Source organism: Capricornis sumatraensis, chromosome 2, assembly GCF_032405125.1.
Source record: "Capricornis sumatraensis isolate serow.1 chromosome 2, serow.2, whole genome shotgun sequence".
NCBI lineage: Eukaryota > Metazoa > Chordata > Mammalia > Artiodactyla > Bovidae > Capricornis > Capricornis sumatraensis.
In genome coordinates this window covers 158,341,703-158,365,268 of record NC_091070.1, presented here as the reverse complement: position 1 = coordinate 158,365,268, position 23,566 = coordinate 158,341,703, and the positions used below count along the sequence as shown (strand labels likewise).

Below are 23,566 nucleotides of genomic sequence, written 5' to 3'. Positions count from 1 at the left end.
ACACCATTTACTTGATTCTTCAAATATTTCTTCATTAAAATCCAATAGTTATTGCACACTTTGAAATCAAGTAAAATCTGTATTTTTTAAAAAGTAAAAGTTATTTTTAAATGCTTAAGATATATCAACAAGATTTTATTTCATGGACAAGTAATTACCTTTTCTCCAGAAAGAGCTTGATCTGGGGAAAAACCTGGATCTCCTTTAGGGCCCTAAATAAAATAGTTATAAAACACTTGATGAAACATAAATTACATATATCATACTTCCTCAGTTGTATGTAATGTCATGCACTATATATAGTTTGTATGGTATTGAATACAATTACATATTTTAAATTAAGATGAGTATAGATTACTTATCTTTTTAATGTATATTTCATTTAACCTTAATTTTAAATGTTGAGAAAATTCCTAGAAATTTCCCAGATATAGCTAATTTTTCTAATCATTGAAACATTTCTTTATGAGAACTACATATTGTGACATCAGTTCAGTTCAGTCACTCAGTCATATCTGACTCTTTGTGACCCCATGGACCACAGCATGCCAGCCCTCCCTGTCCATCACTAACTCCCGGAGCTTGCTCAAACTCATGTCCATCGAGTCAGTGATGCCATCCAACCATCTCATCCTCTGTCATCCCATTCTCTTGCCGTCAATCTTTCCCAGCATCAGGGTCTTTTCAAATGAGTCAGCTTTTTGCATCAGGTTTCATCATTAGTCCTTCCAATGAATATTCAGGACTGATTTCCTTTAGGATTGATTGGCTCAATCTTCTTGCAGTCCAAGGGACTCTCAAGAGTCTTCTCCAACTCCACAGTTCAAAAGCATCAACTCTTCAGTGCTCAGCTTTCTTTATGGCCTTTGTGACATATTGAGTTATAATTTTTAGCATGGGGAAATGTTATTTTTAGTGGGAAAAAAACTGCTTATACTAATTTTCCAAATTTCAAGACATCATTCCAAGTTTAAATATTCTCCAAAATCTTGCAATGTACCGTGCATTGTGTGCATACTCAAGTTGTGTCCTATTCTTTGCAACCCCATGGACTGTGGCCTGCCACACTCCTCTGTCCATAGAATTTTAGAGGCAAGAATATTGGAGCGGGTTGCCATTTTTCCCTCCAGGGGATCTTTCCCTGTGGCTCCTGCATTGGCAGGTGGATTCTTTACCACTGAAACACCTGAGAAGCCCAAAGTACATGCATTACTTTTACAATAAAAAATAAACCAAAAAAAAAAAAAAAACCCTCTAGCTGGCAAAGTTCTTTTTATTTTTATAAAACAGATATTTTTCATACTCTGGAAATCTTTTATATTTCAAGAGAAATATAACTTCGTATTCCAATCGAAATATAACTTCATATTCCAATCTAAAATTTGGGGTACAATAGTAAAATCAACTTTTTTTTATTATTCATCATTGTTTAGTTGCTCAGTCCTATTTGACTATTACATACTAGGAAAAATATTTCCTTTTCTATTTCACTCTTCATAAAATACAGAATTGAGATTATCATTCAAATTTTGTCTTCACTACCATTCTCAGCTAACAATAGATAATTTTCCATTCCTAAATTTTATTTCCACCCCATGGGAAACAGGGAAACTGTTATGTCTTCCTTCACATATTCAGGGATTTTTTTTTTTCTTTCACTCCACGGATATTTACTGAACAACTTCCTGAACAAAACAGGTAAATTATCTGTCCTCTTTAGGTTGACACTACACTGTGAGAAAAAAAAATAAATAAATAAACAAATATCTATAAAAGAAATGTTTAAAATACAGTTTCTTGTATAGATAAGCATCAGAGAGAAAGCAGGAGCTGGAGAAGGGAACTGTGACCAGCAGGGGCTTTGAGGGCTCCCTTCTTGTGTACAGTGGGCAGAACCATCCCCAAGAAGGGTATCTGACCAGAGAATTGAAAGACGTAAGGGAGGGAGTTGTAAATATATCTGGAGGAAGATCATGAAAAGCATCCCCAGCAGAGGAAAAGAGTATGTGCAAATGGCCTGAGATTTACCTGAAAAACAGCAGGCTACCCAATGTAACAGGAGCAAAGGGGAGAGAGGGAGGTGTGTATTTCAGAGAGACAAATGGGGCTGGAACACAAAAGGAATGAGTAGGCCTTATTTGTGGCTTGGCTTTTACTCAGATCTATCTTCTGATATACCATTGGCTATAGTGTTGAAGAGACATTATGGGAGTTGCAAATTCAAAACACATATTGAAGGCAGAGCTGACAGAATTTTTTTTCCCAGGATGGGAAGTGAAAGAGACAGATGTCATCTAGTCCATATACAATGGGAAAATGACTAATGGAAAAGATCACGGAGAAGAGTAGGACTGGATATCAGCTGTAGTTCTCTCTTGGACATGTTAAAAGCAAGGTGTCTCTTGGATTTCCAAGTGGAGATGCTGTGTGTACTGTTGGATGCTGAGTCTGGAAATCAAAAGTCACCAGAATATAAATAGTATGTGAAACCATAGTGAAAGAGGAGAGTGAAAAAGCTAGCTTAAAACTCAACATTCAAAAAGTGAAGATCACAGCATCCAGTCCCATCACTTCACAGCAAATAGACGGGGAAAAAATGGGAACAGTGACAAAGTATTTTCTTGGGCTCCAAAATCACGGTAGAGGGTGACTGCAGCCATGAAATTAAAGGACACTTTCTCCTTGGAAGAAAAGCTATGACAAACCTAGACAGAGTATTCAAAAGCAGAGACATTATGTTGCTGACAAAGGTCTGTTTAGCCAAAGCTATGGTTTATTCAGTAGTCATGTACGGATGTGAGAGTTAATCATTAAGAAGGCTGTGGAGTGGTCAAGAATATGTGAAAGTCATGGCTGGTAAGACAGGAGCTTTGACTAATAAGACAAGTAGAGAAAAAAGGCGAGTACACGTTATTTTGTGAGAAAGATGTGAGTTCGAAGGGAAGCCTTAGGCTTTCAAAATTTTTTAACACGGAAACTAGTATATCAAGCTATTTTGTTGATGGGAATGATCTAGGAAAGAGGAAAGTTGAGCATAAGTTGGGAGAAATAAGTACTTCTCTTGAGTATGCCTCACAGATCCAGGGTCCAAGCAGAGACATTTCAGTAGGGACAATTAATCCAGTTCAAACAACAATTCTAAAGGTAGAATATATGGGTACAAATGCTAGGTCACTAGCCTTGGTAATGGGAAAAAATGTCAGAGCTAATTCTCATCTGACTGCTTCTAATTTCTCATTGAAATAAAATGTGAGGCCTACAGCTCAAAGTTAGAGGCGGGGAGTGGATAAGGGAGGAATGCTTTCAAATAGCACTCAAACTAACAAAAGGAAGACAAAAAGGCCTTCATGTTCTCCAATCAGTTCTTTCATTTTACAGATTAGAAACAAGTCTTCATTGGCAGAAGTGTCCAAAAAGCGTAAAATATTTTCATTTAAGCATCAAAAAAAAAAAAAAAAAAGTTTAAGGAAAAAGTTGTTTTCCAGTCTGCCCTATTCCCTTTCATAGCTAATCACTACTTCTACCACTAACAAAATTTTAGATCACTGGTTACAAAATTATAGGACCTCAGAAATGGCTTTAGGGTTTTCTTAGTATTTAAGAACTGAACTCTTCATCTAAAAAAAAGAAGCTTAGAACTCATGAAATTTTAGAGTTTATCTAGTCAATCCCTTTATAGATAAAGCAATAAGGTACAAAAGTACAAAAATATTAACTGAATTAAGACTGTCTACAAAAGTATCAATAAATTGGGTCAATTTTCTTTCTCATTATCACAATATCTGTTAAAGTAAAATTGTATTGATTTTTTTTTACACATTTTAATTTTCTATTATAAAGCCTAACTAATTGATTTGAGGCAATATTTACAAAAAATTTAAAAAGAACTTAAATGACAGTCCTTGAGAAATTTGAATAAAACTTTCTATGGCCAATGTTCCTACATTTAATTCTAACACTAAAAACTCTTATTTTTAGGTCCAATCTGAATTTTCTGAGAGTGAAAGTCACTCAGTTGTGTCTGATTCTTTGTGACCCCATGGACTATACAGTCCAAGGAATTCTCCAGGCCAGAATACTGGAGTGGGTAGCCTTTCCCTTCTCCAGGGGATCTTCCTAACCCAGGGATCGAACCCAGGTCTCCCTCATTGCAGGCAGATTCTTTACAAGCTGAGCCACCAGGAAAGCCCAAGAATACTGGAGTTGGTGGCCTATCCCTTCTCTAGCGGATCTTCTCAACACAGGAATCAAACCGGGGTCTCCTGCACTGCAGGTGGATTCTTTACCAACTGGGCTATCAGGTAAGCCCTGAATTTTCTATTATATACCAACTTCCTTAATATAATTATCTTTCAACTTTCTTGACATCATCTTCTAATCTGACATTTCATCTTCCAATTAAAAAAACACTGAAAAGTGGAAGAAAGTAATCAATTAAGCAATAAAAACCAGATGTAAAAACAAACTGTTTTCTTATTCGTAAGCTTTATACATCTTGGCAGCATATTTAAAGAGATATGTCAAAGCTCTTTTACTGACACACAAAGACACTTTCTAGAACCAGAAATTTAAGTCAGCATGAAGAAAATGTTTTTAACCTGGCCAGTTGTGCACTGATCCTAGTATAAAATGCATAAGAAAGAAATTATTGAACATGCAAATTTTGTCTGAAATGTCAAGGAAGAAGGACATACTTTTCTGCATTTAAGGGAAACACTCCAAAATTTCTTATTTCCTCTCATTTTGTATTTATTCTACAATTCCTGAAACACTTCTAGCCACACTTGATTGGCTTTTCACAAACTCCTGGGAACTAAAAATAATGTTTATAAATTAAATAATCAAACTAAGATATTAGGCCCATAAAGATGTCAGAATAGTGTTTACTAGTATTAAAAATAACAGTAGTAAATACAATCATTTAAAAATGTTTACAATTTTTGTAACACAAGGTAAACACAAACATTGTAAAAATGTTTACAATTATGGCCATCTTGAAAAGCAGAGAACACTTGAGTGAATTACTGATGAAGCAGAAATACTGAAAATAATTTGGAGTGTAAAATTTCAGAGTATGAATAAGCTAAATTGGGAGAGTATCATAAAGAAAACATTAAATGACATGATCCTGAGGTAGCACCACTTGAATATTCTTGGCTTTAATGTTAGCAATAACTACATAAGCTCTATAATCTCAATTTTAAGCCTATGCTCTGTAATAACACCTTTTCTTTATAGCTCACTCTAAGCCCTTATAACTTTAGCAATGATTTGACCCACTGGAACAACTAATATGTACTCCCACTACATTTTCACTCTCATCCCCTATGTGGCCTCACTTTCCATCTCTAAAAAGCCTAAATTTCAGTGTCTTATACTCAAATTAATTCCTTGCATACATAAGTAACACCACTGCCTGTTTCTTTCTCTGTCATAGTTTACCTGGAAAATCTTAAATATAAACTCCACTTACTCTAACCCTACCCAGAGTGGGTAAATGTAAGAGAAAACAATCACGATGACATATCTCACATTAAATTCATGACTTAAACTGATTTTGTCTTGTTTTGTCTTTTGATGTGTTCAGTTCATCAGGCACTCTGTCTATCAGATCTAGTCCCTTAAATCTATTTCTCACTTCCACTGTATGACCATTTCAGTCATATCTGAATGGTCTAGTGGTTTTCCCCACTTTCTTCAATTTAAGTCTGAATTTGGCAATAAGGAGTTCATGATCTGAGCCACAGTCAGCTCCCGGTCTTGTTTTTGCTGACTGTATAGAGCTTCTCCATCTTTGGCTGCAAAGAATATAATCAGTCTGATTTTGGTGTTGAATGTCTGGTGATGTCCACGTGTAGATCTGATAGACGGAGTGCCTGATGAACTATGGACAGAGGATCGTGACATTGTACAGGAAACAGGGATCAAGACCATCCCCATGGAAAAGAAATGCAAAAAAGCAAAATGGCTGTCTGGGGAGGCCTTACAAATAGCTGTCAAAAGAAGAGAAGCAAAAAGCCAAGGAGAAAAGGAAAGATATAAGCATCTGAATGCAGAGTTCCAAAGAATAGCAAGGAGATAAGAAAGTCTTCCTCAGTGATCAATGCAAAGAAATAGAGGAAAACAACATAATGGGAAAGACTAGAGATCTCTTCAAGAAAATTAGAGATACCAAGGGAACATTTCATGCAAAGATGGGCTTGATAAAGGACAGAAATGGTATGGACCTAACAGAAGCAGAAGATATTAAGAAGAGGTGGCAAGAATACACAGAAGAACTGTACAAAAAAGATCATGACCCAGATAATCACGACAGTGTGATCACTCACACTTACCTAGAGCCAGACATCCTGGAATGTGAAGTCAAGTGGGCCTTAGAAAGCATCACTATGAACAAAGCTAGTGGAGGTGATGGAATTCCAGTGGAGCTATTTCAAATCCTGAAAGATGATGCTGTGAAAGTGCTTCACTCAATATGCCAGCAAATTTGGAAAACTCAGCAGTGGCCACAGGACTGGAAAAGGTCAGTTTTCATTCCAATCCAAAAGAAAGGCAATCCCAAAGAATGCTCAAACTACTGCACAATTGCACTCATCTCACACACTAGTAAAGTAATGCTCAAAATTCTCCAAGCCAGGCTTCAGCAATACGTGAACCGTGAACTTCCAGATGTTCAAGTTGGTTTTAGAAAAGGCAGAGGAACCAGAGATCAAATTGCCAACATCCGATGGATTATGGAAAAAACAAAAGAGTTCCAGAAAAACATCTATTTCTGCTTTATTGACTATGCCAAAGCCTTTAACTGTGTGGATCACAATAAACTGTGGAAAATTCTGAAAGAGCTGGGAATACCAGATCACCTGACCTGCCTCTTGAGAAATCTGTATGCAGGTTAGGAAGCAACAGTTAGAACTGGACATGGAACAACAGACTGGTTCCAAATAGGAAAAGGTGTACATCAAGGCTGTATATTGTCACCCTGCTTATTTAACTTATATGCAGAGTACATCATGAGAAACGCTGGACTGGAAGAACACAAGCTGGAATCAAGATTGCCGGGAGAAATATCAATAACCTCAGTTATGCAGATGACACCACCCTTATGGCAGAAAGTGAGGAGGAACTAAAAAGCCTCTTGATGAAAGTGAAAAAGGAGAATGAAGAAGTTGGCTTAAAGTTCAACATTCAGAAAACGAAGATCATGGCATCTGGTCCCATCACTCCATGGGAAATAAATAGGGAAATAGTGGAAACAGTGTCAGACTTTATTTTTGGGGGCTCCAAAATCACTGCAGATGGTGAGTGCTGCCTTGAAATTAAAAGACGCTTACTCCTTGGAAGGAAAGTTATGACCAACCTAGATATAGATAGTATATTGAAAAGCAGAGATATTACTTTGCCAACAAAGGTATGTCTAGTCATGCCCAGGTCTCCTGCATTACAGGCAGATGTTTTAACCTCTGAGCCACCAGGGACTGGCCATATGGCTATGGTTTTTCCACTAGTCATGTATGGATGTGAGAGTTGGACTATGAAGAAAGCTGGGTGCCGAGGAATTGATGGTTTTGAACTGTGGTGTTGGAGAAGACTCTTGAGAGTCCCTTGGACTGCAAGGAGATCAACCCTGGGATTTCTTTGGAAGGAATGATGCTAAAGCTGAAACTCCAGTACTTTGGCCACCTCATGCGAAGAGTTGACTCATTGTAAAAGACTCTGATGCTGGGAGGGATTGGGGGCAGGAGGAGAAGGGGATGACAGAGGATGAGATGGCTGGATGGCATCACTGACTCGATGGACGTGAGTTTGAGTGAACTCCAGGAGTTAGTGATGGACAGGGAGGCCTGGTGTGCTGCGATTCATGGATTTGCAGAGTTGGACACAGTGAGTGACTGAACTGAACTGAACTGTGTTCAGTAGTTGCATAGTCAATTCACTTTCCCATTTTTCATAGATGATTATTTCCTAACTTCTCTCTCTTCACTCTCAGCTGATTATCTTGCTTTTAGCTTTGATAAGCTCTCGTAACCAAATCCACTATATCTCTCCTTAATCTGTTCCAAAATACTCTGCCATCACAACCAAACTCCCCAAGACATCATTGGTGAACTTCCCTACATTATTTTAATTTTTACATCTAAGATAATTGCTGTTGCCATGTAAACACAATGTAATTTCTCCAATCTTAAAAAACAACTTTCCTTGAGCCCATATCTCCCTTCTCTGCTCCATTATACTGTTTCCTTTTAGAGAAAACTCCTAGAAGGTTGTCTGTGTTAACTAGACGACTTCCTCTCCTGCCATTCCTTCTTAGATCTACTCTACTCAGGCTTTCGTCCCTATTACTACCCTACCTTATTGATCATTCTTTCTCAGTTCCCTCTATCAGTTCCTCTTCATCTTCCTAATTGAATTCTGAAGTAACCCAAGACTCAGTCCTGGGACATTTCTCTTCAGTGTCTACATTCATCCCCATGTGATCTCATCAGTTCCATAGCTTTAAATTCCATATATACATTGATGACTCTGAAATGTATACTTTTAGCTACAATATCTTCCCTGAGCTCCAAATCCATTTACTCTTATTATATATCTCCACTTGGATGTTAGTCATCTCAAATAGAGTATGATCAAAAAGGAACTCTTGGGAATTGACAGTGTCAGGGTTGCACATCTGCAGTTAATCCTCCTGCAGATTATAACTATGAACTCAAAACAAGATACATAAAACAACTACACGAAAACACAGGAGAACAATTAAAAAAAAACAAGGCTGGAGGGTATTCAATTTTTGAAAGAAGAATCCACACTTGGTGTAATACACATTTATATACCCTTTCTCCTAAAGGACATTTCCAAGTCTGCATGGAGTAGCTGGAATTGAAGCAGAAAAACAAACTTTTTGGCTAATGGTATCAGAAGACAGAGTGTAGGAGTACCAGAATGATTGTAAATTAAGGGATAAAGTCCTAGAAAGAAAGTCAGCTTCCCCAAAAACTTAAATATAGACTTTCTTCAATTCTTGGCTGATCCTGACATGCATTTTCATGAGAGAGATTCCAAAAAGCTTTGCAGAAGGCAACAACTAAAGGGCTAAGAGAATTAACAAAGTTCAGCTGCTGGTCATTACAGAGGAAAGTTTGGGGTTTGATCCACATCATTTTAGAGGAACATGGTAAATATTTGAACACCTTTCCCCTAAAACTGAGGAAGAGTTATACTTTAGAAGCAAATACTATATTCTTGGACTAATGGACTTGCACTAACACTGCAAGCAAACACTGAAATATGCCCTTTAAGTGTTTCTAAACCCGTAAAAGTTTAAGGTGATGAGCCAGTTATTTCAGTGCCTACAGAACAAAAATCAAGTCTCCAAAGAACAAAAAAGGGTTTCCCTGATGGCTCAGCAGGTCAAGAATCCTCCTGCAGTGCAGGAGACACAAAAGATGTGGGTTTGATCCCTGGCTTGGGAAGATCCCCCATAGGAGGAAATAGCAATTCACTTCACTATTCTTGCCTAGGATATCCCATGGACAGAGGAACCTGGTGGGCTACAGTCCAAAGGGTTGCAAAGAGTTGGACATGACTAAGCACACACAAAGACAAAAAGGGGTCAAGGTCCTCAAGAGGACTGATGTTAGAATTAGCAGTTGAGGATTTTATTAATTACTATAAATATGTTCAAGGACTTAAAGGAAAGGATGATCATAATGAGTGAACAATTATCAACAGACAGATGAAAACTATATAAAAAATCAACTAAAAACCTAGAACTGATGATAAAATATCTAAAATAAAAATTTACTGGATGGTATTAACACCATGTTAGAGAAGGCAGAAGTAAAGTTTAGTGAACTTAAAAGTAGATCCATAGAAATTATCTGAAGAAGAGGAAAAAAATACATGGCAAAAATGAACAGAGATCTAGTGACCTATGGGACAATACTGAGTAGTCTAACTTACATGTAAATGGAGTCCCAGAAGGAAAGGAGAGAAACAAATAATGGGACAGAAAGATCATTTGAAAAAGTAATGGCCAAAAATGCCCCAGATTTATTTTAAAAATCTTTATAGGTTAAACGGCATTCGGTGAAGCCCAAATAAGAAATATCTAAAGGAAACAAACCCTTCATATATCATAATAAAGCTACTAAAAGCCAGATTAAGACAAAAGCCTTAAGACAGCCTGTGAAAAATTACACATCATATTGAAAGAAGTAATGTTGGCTAAATTCTCATCAGAAACAGTAAAAGCCAAAGGATGAGAATAGCAGACATGCGTAAAGTACGTGAAAAAAACATTCTCAACCAAGATTTCTTTACTCAATAAATTTTTAACTATCCTTCAAACAAATGTAGACAAATTTCAGGTAAACAAAAACCTAGAGAAATCATTGCCAGTAGAACTGTACTCCAAGAATATTGAAGGAATTTCTTCTAGCTAATGAGAAGTGACACCAGATAGAAACTCAGATCTATAGGAAGGAATAAAGAGCTCTGGAAATGAAAATAAATCCCCTGCTTGTTTCTTCTAATTTCCTTAAAAGACTGATTACTTAATACAGAAATTATTGCATTGTACTATTGGGTTTATAATGATATAGATGCAAAATAAATAACAGAACACAAAATATGGGAGGATAACAGGTAAATAATTGTATGAGCCACATTCTACATGAAATATTACCATATTAATTCCAAGTAAACTACAATAAATTAATAATGCATATTGTAATCCCTAAAGCAATGACTAAAGATCAGAGATACAGCTGAAATGCCAACAGAGAAATTAAATAGAATTCTAAAAAATATTTGAAAGGTAGAAAAAAGGAATAAAGGAGCCAAATATATGGGATAAATAGAAAAGAAATGACAATGCAGAAGAGCAAGACCCAATCATACCAAAATTATACAAGTATAAATGAACTTAATGCTCTAATGAAAAATCAGAGATCATCAGCCTGGATAAACTTGTAAGATCCAACTATACAGTATCTATAAGAGATGCAATTTAAATATAGAAAGGTAACAGAAAGGAAATTTATATAGTAGACAGACAAAAAGCACTAAAAAGTTGGTATGGCTGTATTACTAACACATTAGACTTCAAAAAGAGGAGAATAACTAAACGTACTTGATAATGATAAAAATATCTGATAATCAGGAAAACAATCAACCTTATATGTCCATGCATCACACACTGCTGCAAAATACATGGAGCAAACACTAACTAAACACTTTCTAAACACAAATACAACTAGTAAGGATAGAGAAAATTTGACCCCAACTAGACCAAAAAAATCTAGTAAGGACAGAGAAAATTTGACTACCACAAACCACCCTAATCGAATTGACATTTATAGCACACTTATGGCAAATAGATGGGGAAATAATGGAAACAGTGAGAGACTTTTTTGGCTCCAAAATCACTGTAAGTGGTGACTGCAGCCATGAAATTAAAAGACTCTTGCTCCTTGGAAGAAAAGCTATGACCAACCTAGACAGCATATTAAAAAGCAGAGATTATTACTTTGCTGACAAAGGTACGTCTAGTCAAGGTATGTAGATGTGAGAGTTGGACCATAAAGAAAGCTGAGTGCCAAAGAATTGATGCTTTTGAACTGTGGTGTTGGGAAAAGACTCTTGAGAGTCTCTTGGACTTCAAGGAGATCCAACCAGTCCATCCTAAAGGAAATCAGTCCTGAATATTCACTGGAAGGACTGATGCTAAAGCCAAAACTCCAATACCTTGGCCACCTGATGAGAAGAACTGACTCATTTGAAAAGACCCTGATGCTGGAAAAGATTGAAGGCAAGAGAAGGGGATGACAGAGGATGAGACGTTGGATGGCATCACCAACTCAATGGACGTGAGTTTGAGTTGGCTCCGGGAGTTGGTGATGGACAGGGAAGCCTGCCATGCTTCAGTCAGTGGGGTTGCAAAGAGTCGGACAGGACTGAGTGGCTGAACTGAACTGATACCCAACAAATACAAGATACACAATCTTCTGAAGTTCATGTGAAATATTAATCAAGATAGATCACCTGTTGGGCCATAAAATGCCTCAACAAATTTTAAAAGATTCAATTCTTCCATTGTGTACTGACCACAAGGGAACTAAATTAGAAATCAGTAACAATAAGGTCACTAGAAAAGCTTCCGATTGATGAACATTAAACAAAACAATGTACTTCGGAATAACCCATGAGTGAAGATGAAAGCATTTATTTCAACTTAATGGAAACACAACACATCAAATGTGCACATGTGCATACTAACGAAGAGGAAAAGTTAAAATTTTACATAACCTCTTGCTCCTTCCGCCTCTGTATCTCAGCTTGCTCCTTGCAGTCTGGATCACATAGGTCACATAGTCTCAGAAAGTACTAGGAACTGGAGCTTATCTCACTCACCCTTGTCTTGCTCTTTGCAATTGCCCAGCCTCTGCAAACCTGCTTAATCACTCCTGTCTGTGTAAAGGTCAGGCATCCCCCTCCCGATCTTGACTGCTGTTCCCACACACGTGAAATCCTTAGTTTAAACCAGCCTATTGCCCACTATAGTCTGTCTATTAAAAACTCTGTAATCCCTTTGTTCAAGGCTCACAGCTTGGAGTATTAATTCCTCTGGGCCCGCTGGCATAATAAACCCAAGTTCTTCTACTCTCCAAGTGTGGCGCTTGGTTTCTCAAGTACTGGGTTCTGCAACACTAAGTCATTTCAGTCGTGTCCAACTCTTTGCAACCCCATGGTCTTTATCCCACCAGGCTTCTCTGTCCATGGGATTCCCCTAAAACTGGAGTGGGTTGCCATTTTCTTTTCCAGGGAAATCAGTCCTTAGAAAGAATTCATAGCTCTAAATAGAATAGAGCTAAAAATCAACTAAACACTAAATGGTCCATAGAAAAAATAAACAAATGCAAAGGTTGGTTCTTTGAAAACATTAATGAAGATGAACCCTTGATTTCATCCCAGGCAAAAACAAAACCAATAAAAACCCAGAATCATGTTCCTCCTCATTCCAGTAGATGGCAGCTCCCACAATACCAGCTGTTCAACTATTTAGGCCTTAGATTACCTTTGACTCCTCTCTCACACCATATAAGTGACTCAGCAGCAATTATGTTGACTGTACCTCAAAATATGTATAGATTTTGACCACTTCACACTGTCACAGTTGTTAACACTCTCGTCCCTCATCCATGGCATGAGCTTGGGTAGACCAATGAAGAGGTCTCTAAACTGGTGTTCCTATTCCTGCTCTTCCCTTAGCCAGTCTATTCTCTGTGATAGCCAGAACCATCCTCCTATAACATAAATTGCATGACGCCATCTTTCTACTTGTTGTTCTTGTTCAGTCGCTCAGCCATGTCCAACTCTTTGCAACCCCATTGACTGCAGCACACCAGGCTTCCCTGTACTTAGAACTCTCCAACAAATATACAACAGTAAAATTTAAACCAAAATTCTTACCTGTAAGGTCTGAACTAATCTGCCTCCTACTACCTCTCTGATCTATCTCCTACCACTGATCTCATTCAGCTATTCCTCAAAGCCTGCCAAGCATCCTCCTGCCTCAAGGGCTTTGGACTTCCTGAGTTGTTTCTGTTTTCTATCCTTTTCTTCATCAGGATGGCAAAAAGGGTGATTTTCAATTCTAGTATTCTTTCTTAATTTGCTAGATTTTTCTGTAAATAGAAAATTCCCTTCATCAACCACTTGATTGTACTAATACTGTGCAGGGCCCTGTTGGGCTCCTGGGCACAAGGACTTTCTGTGTCCCCCATTTCTTTGATTATAGGAGGCAGACTTCCTTCAGCCTCCATGATGTTCCCCGAGTTCCAGAGGGCAGATTCAAGCAATTGTAAATTAGGGGAAGGGAGGTGATGTGAGATCAGGGAGAAAAAAAAACAGTCAAGAGGAGCCTTGGGGCAAGGTCTTGTTTCCCCCATCAAAGGATACACACAACAGTATCTTTGAGCTATTTTGCAGATACTGAAACTCTTCCCAGGTGAGAGAAGTTAATGATTAATGATGGTATGCTACCCACAAGTATATAGACCTCACACCAGTTGGACCTGAAGGGTGACAATGTAGACTCCTAACTTACCTCATCACTAACCCTTCAGAAGAATGTCCATGAGCTAATCATGTTGTCCTCTTTGAATAATTACTATAAAACTTGTCTCTATTTCCCCCAAGTTGGGACACATGCTTTTAAGAGTATGAGCCCACTGTATCCCCCTTTTCCTGGCAAGAAATAAAGCTATCCTTTTCCATATCACTCAAAACTCTGTCTCTGAGATTAAATTTGGCACCAGTATACAGAGAAGCTGAGTTTTCAGCATCAGAACTAAGCTTTAATTCTAAGAAAGGTAAGTCAATTTCATAACAAAAATTTATTCTTTCTCTTTTTTTTCTTCTGTTTACCATATTTTAAAATAATGACTGTGGTATAATAAAAGTTCTAGTTCAGTTCAGTCACTCAGTGGTGTACAACTCTTTGTGACGCCATGACTGCAGCACACCAGGCCTCCCTGTCCATCATCAACTCCCGGAGTTTACTCAGACTCATGTCCATCGAGTCAATGGCGCCATCCAACCATCTCATCCTCTGTCGTCCCCTTTTCCTCACACCTTCAATCTTTCCCAGCATCAGGGTCTTTTCAAATGAGTCAGCTCTTTGCATCAGGTGGCCAAAGTATTGGAGTTTCACCTTCAACATCAGTCCTTCCAATGAATACTCAGGAATGATTTCCTATAAGATGGACTGGTTGGATCTCCTTGCATCCAAGGGACTCTCAAGAGTTTTCTCCAATACCATAGTTCAAAAGCATCAATTCTTTACCACTCAGCTTTATTTATAGTCCAACTCTCACATGCATACATGACCACTGGAAAAACCATAGCCTTGACTAGACGGACCTTTGTTGGCAAAGTAATGTCTGCTTTTTAATATGCTGTCCCGGTTGGTTCAAAACTTTCTTTCAGAGGAGTAAGCGTCTTTTAATTTCATGGCTGCAATCACCATCTGCAGTAATTCTGGAGCCCAGAAAAATAAAGTCTGCCCCTGTTTCCACGGTTTCTCCATCTATTTGCCATGAAATGATAGGACCAGAGGCCATGATCTTAGTTTTCTGAATGTATTACTTTAAGCCGACTTTTTCACTCTCCTCTTTCACATTCATCAAGAGGCTGTTTAGTTATTCTTCACTTTCTGCCATAAAGGTGGTGTCATCCGCATATCTGAAGTTATTGACATTCCTCCCAGCAATCTTGATTCCACCTTGTGCTTCATCCAGCCCAGCATTTCTCATGATGTACGGGAGCCTGGTGGGCTGCCTCTATGGGGTCGCACAAAGTTGGACACAACTGAAGTGACTTAGCTTAAGCAGGATGAGAATATACAGCCTTGACGTATTCCTTTTCCTATTTGGAACCAGCCTGTTGTTCCATGTCCAGTTCTAACTGTTGCTTCCTGACCTGCATATAGGTTTTTCTAGAGGAAAGTCAGGTGGTCTGGTATTCCCAGCTCTGTCAGAATTTTCCACAGTTTATTGTGATCCACACAGTCAAAGGCTTTGGCATAGTCAATAAAGCAGAAATAGATGTTTTTCTGGAAATCTCTTGCTTTTTCCATGATCCAGCAGATGTTGGCAATTTGATCTCTGGTTCCTCTGCCTTTTCTAAAACAAGCATGAGCATTTGGAAGTTCATGGTTCACATATTGCTGAAGCCTGGCTTGGAGAACTTTGAGCATTAATTTACTAGCATGTGAGATGAGTGCAATTGTGCAGTAGTTTGAGCATTCTTTGGCATTGCTTTTCTTTGGGATTGGAATGAAAACTGAGCTTTTCCAGTCCTGTGGCCACTGCTGAGTTTTCCAAATTTGCTGGCATATTGAGTGCAGCACTTTCACAGCATCATCTTTCAGGATTTGAAATAGCTCCACTGGAATTCCATCACCTCCACTAGCTTTGTTCATAGTGATGCTTTCTAAGGCCCACTTGACTTCACATTCCAGGATGTCTGGCTCTAGGTGAGTGATCACACCATCATGATCATCTGGGTTGTGAAGATCTTTTTTGTACAGTTCTTCTGTGTATTCTTGCCACCTCTTCTTAATATCTTCTGCTTCTGTTAGGTCCATACCATTTCTTTCCTTTATCGAACCCATCTTAATGTTCCCTTGGTATCTCTAATTTTCTTAAAGAGATCTCTGGTCTTTCCCATTATGTTGTTTCCCTCTATTTCTTTGTATTGATCGCTGAGGAAGGCTTTCTTATCTCTCCTTGCTATTCTTTGGAACTCTGCATTCAGATGCTTTTATCTTTCCTTTTCTCCTTGGCTTTTTGCTTCTCTTCTTTTGACAGCTATTTGTAAGGCCTCCCCAGACAGCCATTTTGCTTTTTTGCATTTCTTTTCCATGGGGATGGTCTTGATCCCTGTTTCCTGTACAATGTCACGGACCTCATTTCATAGTTCATCAGGCACTCTGTCTATCAGTTCTAGCCTCTTAAATCTATTTCTCACTTCCACTGTATAATCATAAGGGATTTGATTCAGGTCATATCTGAATGGTCTAATGCTTTTCCCTATTTTCTTCAATTTAAGTCTGAATTTGGCAATAAGGAGTTCATGATCTGAGCCACAGTTAGCTCCCGGGCTTGTTTTTGCTGACAGTATAGAGCTTCTCCATCTTTGGCTGCAAATCAGTCTGATTCCGGTGTTGACAATCTGGTGATGTCCATGTGTAGAGTCTTCTCTTGTGTTGTTGGAAAAGGGTGTTTGCTATGACCAATGCATTCTCTTGGCAAAACTCTATTAGCCTTTGCCCTGCTTCATTCTGTACTCCAAGGCCAAATTTGCCTGTTACTCCAGGTGTTTCTTGACTTCCTACTTTTGCATTCCAGTCCCCTATAATGAAAAGGACATCTTTTTGGAATGTTAGTTCTAGAAGGTCTTGTAGGCCTTCATAGAACCGTTCAACTTCAGCTTCTTCAGTGTTACTAGTTGGGGCATACGCTTGGATTACCGTGATATTGAATGGTTTGCCTTGGAAACGAATAGAGATCATTCTGTCGTTTCTGAGACTGCATCCAAGTACTGCATTTCGGACTCTTTTGTTGAACATGACGGCTACTCCATCTCTTCTAAGGGATTCCTGCCCACAGTAGTAGATATAATCGTTAGGGATTTGATTTAGGTCATACCTGAATGGTCTGTAGTTTTCCCTACTTTCTTCAATTTAAGTCTGAATTTGGTAATAAGGAGTTCATGAGCCACAGTCAGCTCCCGGTTTTGTTTTTGCTGACTGTATAGAGCTTCTCCATCTTTGGCTGCTAAGAATATAATCAGTCTGATTTTGGTGTTGACCATATGGTGATGTCCATGTGTACAGTCTTCTCTTGTGTTGTTGGAAGAGGGTGTTTGCTATGACCAGTGTGTTCTTGTGGCAAAATTCTGTTAGGCTTGGCCCTGCTTCACTCTGTACTCCAAGGCCAAATTTGCCTGTTACTCCAGGTGTTTCTTGACTTCCTACTTTTGCATTCCAGTCCCCTATAATGAAAAGGACATCTTTTGGGGGTGTTCGTTCTAGAAGGTCTTGTAGGTCTTCATAGAACCATTCAACTTCAGCTTCTTCAGCATTACTGGTTGTGGCATAGACTTGAATTACCGTGATACTGAATGGTTTACCTTGGAAATGAATAGAGATCATTCTGTCATTTTTGAGATTTCATCCAAATACTGCATTTTGGACTCTTTTGTTGACTATGATGGCTACTCCATTTCTTCTAAGGGATTCCTGCCCACAGTGGTAGATATAATGGTCATCTGAGTTAAATTCACCCATTCCAGTCCATTTTTGTTCACTGATTCCTAAAATGTCAATGTTCACTCACTCTTGCCATCTTCTATTTGACCACTTCCAATTTGCCTTGATTCACGGACCTAATGTTTCAGGTTCCTATGCAATATTGCTCTTTACAGCATCAGACTTTGCTTCCATCACCAGTCACATGCACAAATGGGTATTGTTTTTTGCTTTGGCTCCATCTCTTCATTCTTTCTGGAGTTATTTCTCCATTGATCTCCAGTAGCATATTGGGCACCTACCAACATGGGGTGTTCATCTTTCAGTGTCCTATCTTTTTGCCTTTCATACTGTTCATGGGGCCCTCAAGGCAAGCATACTAAAGTGGTTTGCCATTCCCTTCTCCAGTGGACCACATTCTAAAAGTATACATTTTGTCTTTGGCCCTGGTTCCTGGCACAAAGATCCTAAAACCCTTGGAATTTCCTGAGTTGTAGGAGTGTTTTTGTTATTCATAACAAGCCCTTTTTGATCTGAGCTTATGCTAATGAGGTGACTGGAGAAAGGGAGCCAGATAGCTTCAGGATGGGAACTAGTCACCAGAAAGGCAAACAAGCGATTAGAGGGTAGTAAAATTTAGCCCCATCTCCTCCCCCACCTCCAGAGACAGGAATGGGTGGTAGAGATTTAGTATAAAAACTCTTAACGACATTCCAAGAGCTTCCAGTAGGTGAACACACTGGGAGCATGATGTACCTGGGAAAGGGCATGGGAGCTCTAGGCTTCTATTCTCCTTATTTTGCTCTATGCATCTCTACCTTTCAGTTATTTTGAGTTCTATTTTTTAATAATAAATTGGTAAGCCTTATTAAAATGTTTTCCTGAGTTCTGTGAGCTATTCCAGCAAAATATCAAACCTGGGAAAGGAAGAGATTGTGGGAAGCCCTGGACACGTAGTCAGCCAGGCACAAGTGTTCCGTTAGCATCTCAAATGTGGGGAGTCATGTGGGATGGAGCCCCTAAATCTGTGGAGTCTGACACTAGCTTGGGGTAGTTAGTGTCAGATTTGAACTGAATTGTTGAATATACAATCTCATAGATGCAATTCCCTAGCATCCTCTAAAGGTGACCAATGAGGGCTTCTTTGTTCTTAGCTACAAAGTAAACTCATGGATTTAGAGATATTAGATGTGACTTAATCCACTACAGTTAATATTCTTTTTTTTTAATATTCTTAATGATATTCAAATTATACCAATCTTTGACTAGTAGAAGCTTTTCAGATGGCCTTCTGAATCCTTTTGATGTGACCCTAATAGTCTTTGATGGCTAGAAGGAAAAAAATTATATGTATTTGTCATATTTGTCTGGTCCTTTACATAAAGGTCCTTATGCTGTACAGAACATCAGGACCACCTCAGTCTTCACATTTTATCATACTTTACCTTGTCAGAATGTTGGATTGAAAACTCTTCATAGCAATCTGACTCTGTAAAAAAGTTCTTAGAATGGGTCAGCATCTATACGTAACATATTTATTTAATTCACAAGCAAGGAAAATGGGAGCATGACGGAAACATGGGAACAGAGGGCCAAAACCAGAAATAAAGTATAGCACAAAGATATACTCTTTGGAATTCAATATTTAATATTATTAATTAATTGCATTTCATTTAATATTATTGAGTTGGCCAAAAACTTCTTGCAGATTTTTCCATAAGATCTTAAAAGAAAATCCCAAATGAACATTTTGGCCAAGCCAATACTAACAGGACACTGTTAATAGCAGCTTACTAAGGTTAGATGTTTTCATCGAACGGGATTAAATTTGAAGAAGCTATTGAATTTGACTAAAGTAATATATGCTACTAATTAACATCCATGGAAAGTTTTTAAGTAGCCTTTAAGAAGCATTTTTGGGAAAGAAATTATCTGGACAAAAATAGATTGCCTGGACTAGAACTGTAAGTAGAAGATCTAGATTCTTCATTTAGAGTCATGTCTGAAGATCTACTGCATAATTGATCATGTATTAATTAATAGTAATAAGAATTTCCAGCGCCCTGCAAATAAAGTTTATATTAAATAAGTAAATATGATGAACTGTGGACCTAGATGGTATTTGGTGGCAAGAAAAATGTCCTTCTCTCTAGCAAACAGAGAAGCAGAATTCACTTGATATTTTTTTAGAAAGATTTTTTTTCTTAGAAAGACAATATTTCTACAAGAAGTCTACTGATTTCAGCTAAAGAACTCAATAGTTTACCTCTATTTTAAATTAGTCTTAATATTGCTGAAAAATGTTATATACCCACAAAATTTTTGTGTGGCATTTTGTTCTTCTACTATTTAGCAATCTAACAACACAGTTCTAAGCGATGAGAGTTCAGTTTCACTCTTTATGGTGTTTATATATTATTAGCATCCAAAGGATTACCTGGAAACTTGGAATGGACATATTTTGTTACTATTACTTACTAAATGAATTCAGAAAGTCTTTAATTACACTAGGTTACCCCACCCTCATCTTTCCTCCTTAAGGTGCTGTTTCATACATTCAAGGTTCATAGTGAACCACTCACTATGCTAGTAGAGACAAATAGGTGTACGGTAAAGAGTAAAACAGATCTAATTCTGATGCCAGTTAAACTGTGTTACCTTGGTTAAGTGCTTACTTCTCTGAATATGTTTTCTTCTATGGAAAGCAGAAGGTAATAAAGCCTGCTCTGAATAGTACTCTTAATTGAAGTGGAATTGAATGAGATGGCAAACGTAAAATACTGTCAACTGATGCTAGATGCTCAGTAAGTGCTAGTTCTCATTCCCTTATGATGCCAGTGCCTTATTACTAACGTTGTCTATTTATTACTTCAGTTTAACATTTATAGAATGCCCAACACATGCTAGGCACTGGGATAGATACAAAGGCAAAGAGGGATAAGATCTGGCCCCTGCATTCAAATAACTCAGAATCTATTAAGGAAGACAACATGTGAAAACTTATTTTGCTTGAACAGAGTTGAGAACCACCAAATATAAGTTTACATTCTTTGTCCTTTATGGTAAATACTAACTTAATTGTAAAAGTATAACAGAAAATAAAATGCTAGATTTTGCATCAATCTAGAGTATGTTTGCAAAATAAGCTTTATTCTTATAAACTGTAAAATAGCCTCATAAATAGAACATATTTCTATACTATCTTAAGGTATATTCATTCTTAAGAGACATAGACTTTTTATTTTATGTAACAAATAATAAATATGATATTTTCAGTAAAAGTTGCATCTCTGGACAAACAAATGAAAAGACCAAAAAAAAAAAAAAAAAAAAAAAACCAACACCCAACTGCCACTTCTGAAGAGCTGAGAGCCAAAACAGGGGGTCAGAGCAAAAGCAATGCATTGCTTATACCTCTATATGCAACCTCCAATGCAGGAGACCCCAGTTCAATTTGTGGGTCAGGAAGATGCCCTGGAAAAGGGATAGGCTACCTACTCCAGTATTCTTGGGCTTCCCTGGTGGCTCAGTGATAAAGAATCCACCTGCAATGCAGTAGACCTGGGTTCAATCTTTGGGCTGGGAAGATCCTCTGGAGAAGGGAACAGCTACACCCATTCCAGTATTCTGGCCTGGAGAATTCCATGGACTGTACAGTCCAAGAGGACTGTATAGCCCATGACTGAGGGACTTTCACTTTCACTTTTTCACTATACGCAACACCACCAAAGGGGTGAGAAAACATCTAAACCAACCCTCTGGTCCAACCCCTGAACACACCCATTTCCTCACCCCACATAAGGAATCTGAAATTTCTATTGACTGGTTAAGGCCAAGAACCCTGTCTGGTTGGTATCAGTTCTAACAATTTTTATAAAATATATTAATCCAAATATGATTATATAAACATTTCATAATACACTGCATTTTCCATTGCAGTTAAATCTCTCTAAACTTGCAATTATCTTAATTTGGTCTTTTCAAAGGTTCAGGTAACCGCTTTTGAAATGTGCAATTTCTTATACAAGTGACAAGATTTTTTATACAATTTTCTTAAAGAACAATAATTCTATGTTATTCTTGCTAAATAATAATTGAAAATAGAAAAATTCTGAAAATGTCTTAATACTGTAAAACCCATTAACCTAAAAGGGATCTTTGTTCTCGAAGGAAAATAAATCCTGTGATTACATGTCAAAATTTATCCTTGAGAGCATGAAATCTGCATATTTATTGCATTGTCTTGAATAAATACTATGAGAGGATTACAAAGTATAAAACTTGAATGTTCTATTAATCCTGATTACTTTAAAGTGTGTATTACTTTAAAATGTTAAATACCTAGGAAAATTGGTTTCATAAACCACACTACTAGTTTTGCTAAGCCGCTGCTGCTGCTTAGTCAATTCAGTCGTGTCTGACTCTGTGCGACCCCATAGATGGCAGCCCACCAGGCTCCCCTGTTCCTGGGATTCTCCAAGCAAGAACACTGGAGTGGGTTGCCATTTCCTTCTCCAATGCCTGAAAGTGAAAAGTGAAAGTGAAGTCGCTCAGTCATGGCCGACTCTTTGTGACCCCATGGACTATAGCCTAACAGGTTCCACCATCCATGGGATTTTCCAGGCAAGAATACTGGAGTGGGTTGCCATTTCCTTCTCCAAGAGATCTTCCTGACCCAGGGATTGAACCCGGGTCTCCTGCATTGTAGGCAGTCGTTTTACCGTCTGAGCCATCAGGGAAGTCCAATCTACTGTCCCCACAAATATGTGCAGTTAAAACAAATCATGGTCAGTTTTGGCTATTTTGAAAGATGGTTATCAAATTATTAAATTCAAATATAAACTAAGACTAATATTCAGGTTTATATGATTAAGTTCCCAAGAGGTTCAGTTAATTGCTTGCAAATTTTAAGTAGAGCTTACAAAATCCCTAATATAGGGGTTCATAAAATATGTTATTGGTAAATAGTTATAGTCAAAATTATATTTATATTACTAGGTACGATATTAAAGAGAAATCTTGAGATTAAGACTTCATCTCTCCTAGAACATTTTATTGAAGGCACACACTCATATTAGTCAACACTGAAAAATACTCAGTTTTTAATCTTTGGACAAAGGTAATTTTTTAGACACAGACGTCATTTTCTCAAGTATTTTCTCGTAAGTACACACATTTTAAGAAGTCAATGAAATCAAAGGCTTTCCACTATTTCTGTCATCTCTCCCCACCCTATTCTTCATCTTTTTTGTTTCTTCAAGTATATGTTTGTTATTGGCTGAGGCAGGAAAAGAGAAGCATGACAGAAGCCGTGTGGAAACCCCACCTCTATTCTGTCTTCCGTCGAGTTGTGGAGATGAGGCTGTTAGTAGGTTGGCAAGTCCCCTAGGACTTGAGCTCTGCGGAGAAACAAGAGCTGGGTCTTTACAACTACACTAGCCTTCTACTAGTCTAAATATCCTTGAAGTCCCCAGAGAAAGCTTGGAGGGCTAGAGAATCAAAAATTTAAAAACAAAATTCTAATTTCTTGAGAAGGCATTTGTCTTTTATCTCGTACACATCCAGTAGTTAAAAGCTTTTTTTCTGAGACATTTCATTAAACTCAAAAAGTTGTTGAGATTGATGAGAAACTGAGGGAGTCATTATTACTTATTAATAATGGTATTACTTATGACGTGTTAGCTCTGTTAAGGGCTTTGCTCACAATTTATTTAGCCTTCATTCCAGCCCGAGGAGGACATACTATGGTTTTCC

At 37.9% G+C, this 23,566-nt stretch overlaps 1 protein-coding gene across 1 annotated transcript in view; it reads right to left on the bottom strand.

The window, feature by feature from the left end:
• Positions 1–23,566, bottom strand: part of COL24A1 (collagen type XXIV alpha 1 chain) — a 378,135-nt gene that overhangs the window by 313,693 nt on the left and 40,876 nt on the right. The window contains exon 5 of the mRNA XM_068961180.1: positions 159–212. Coding sequence (XP_068817281.1) covers positions 159–212 — 54 coding nt within the window. The remainder of the gene's footprint in view (positions 1–158; positions 213–23,566) is intronic.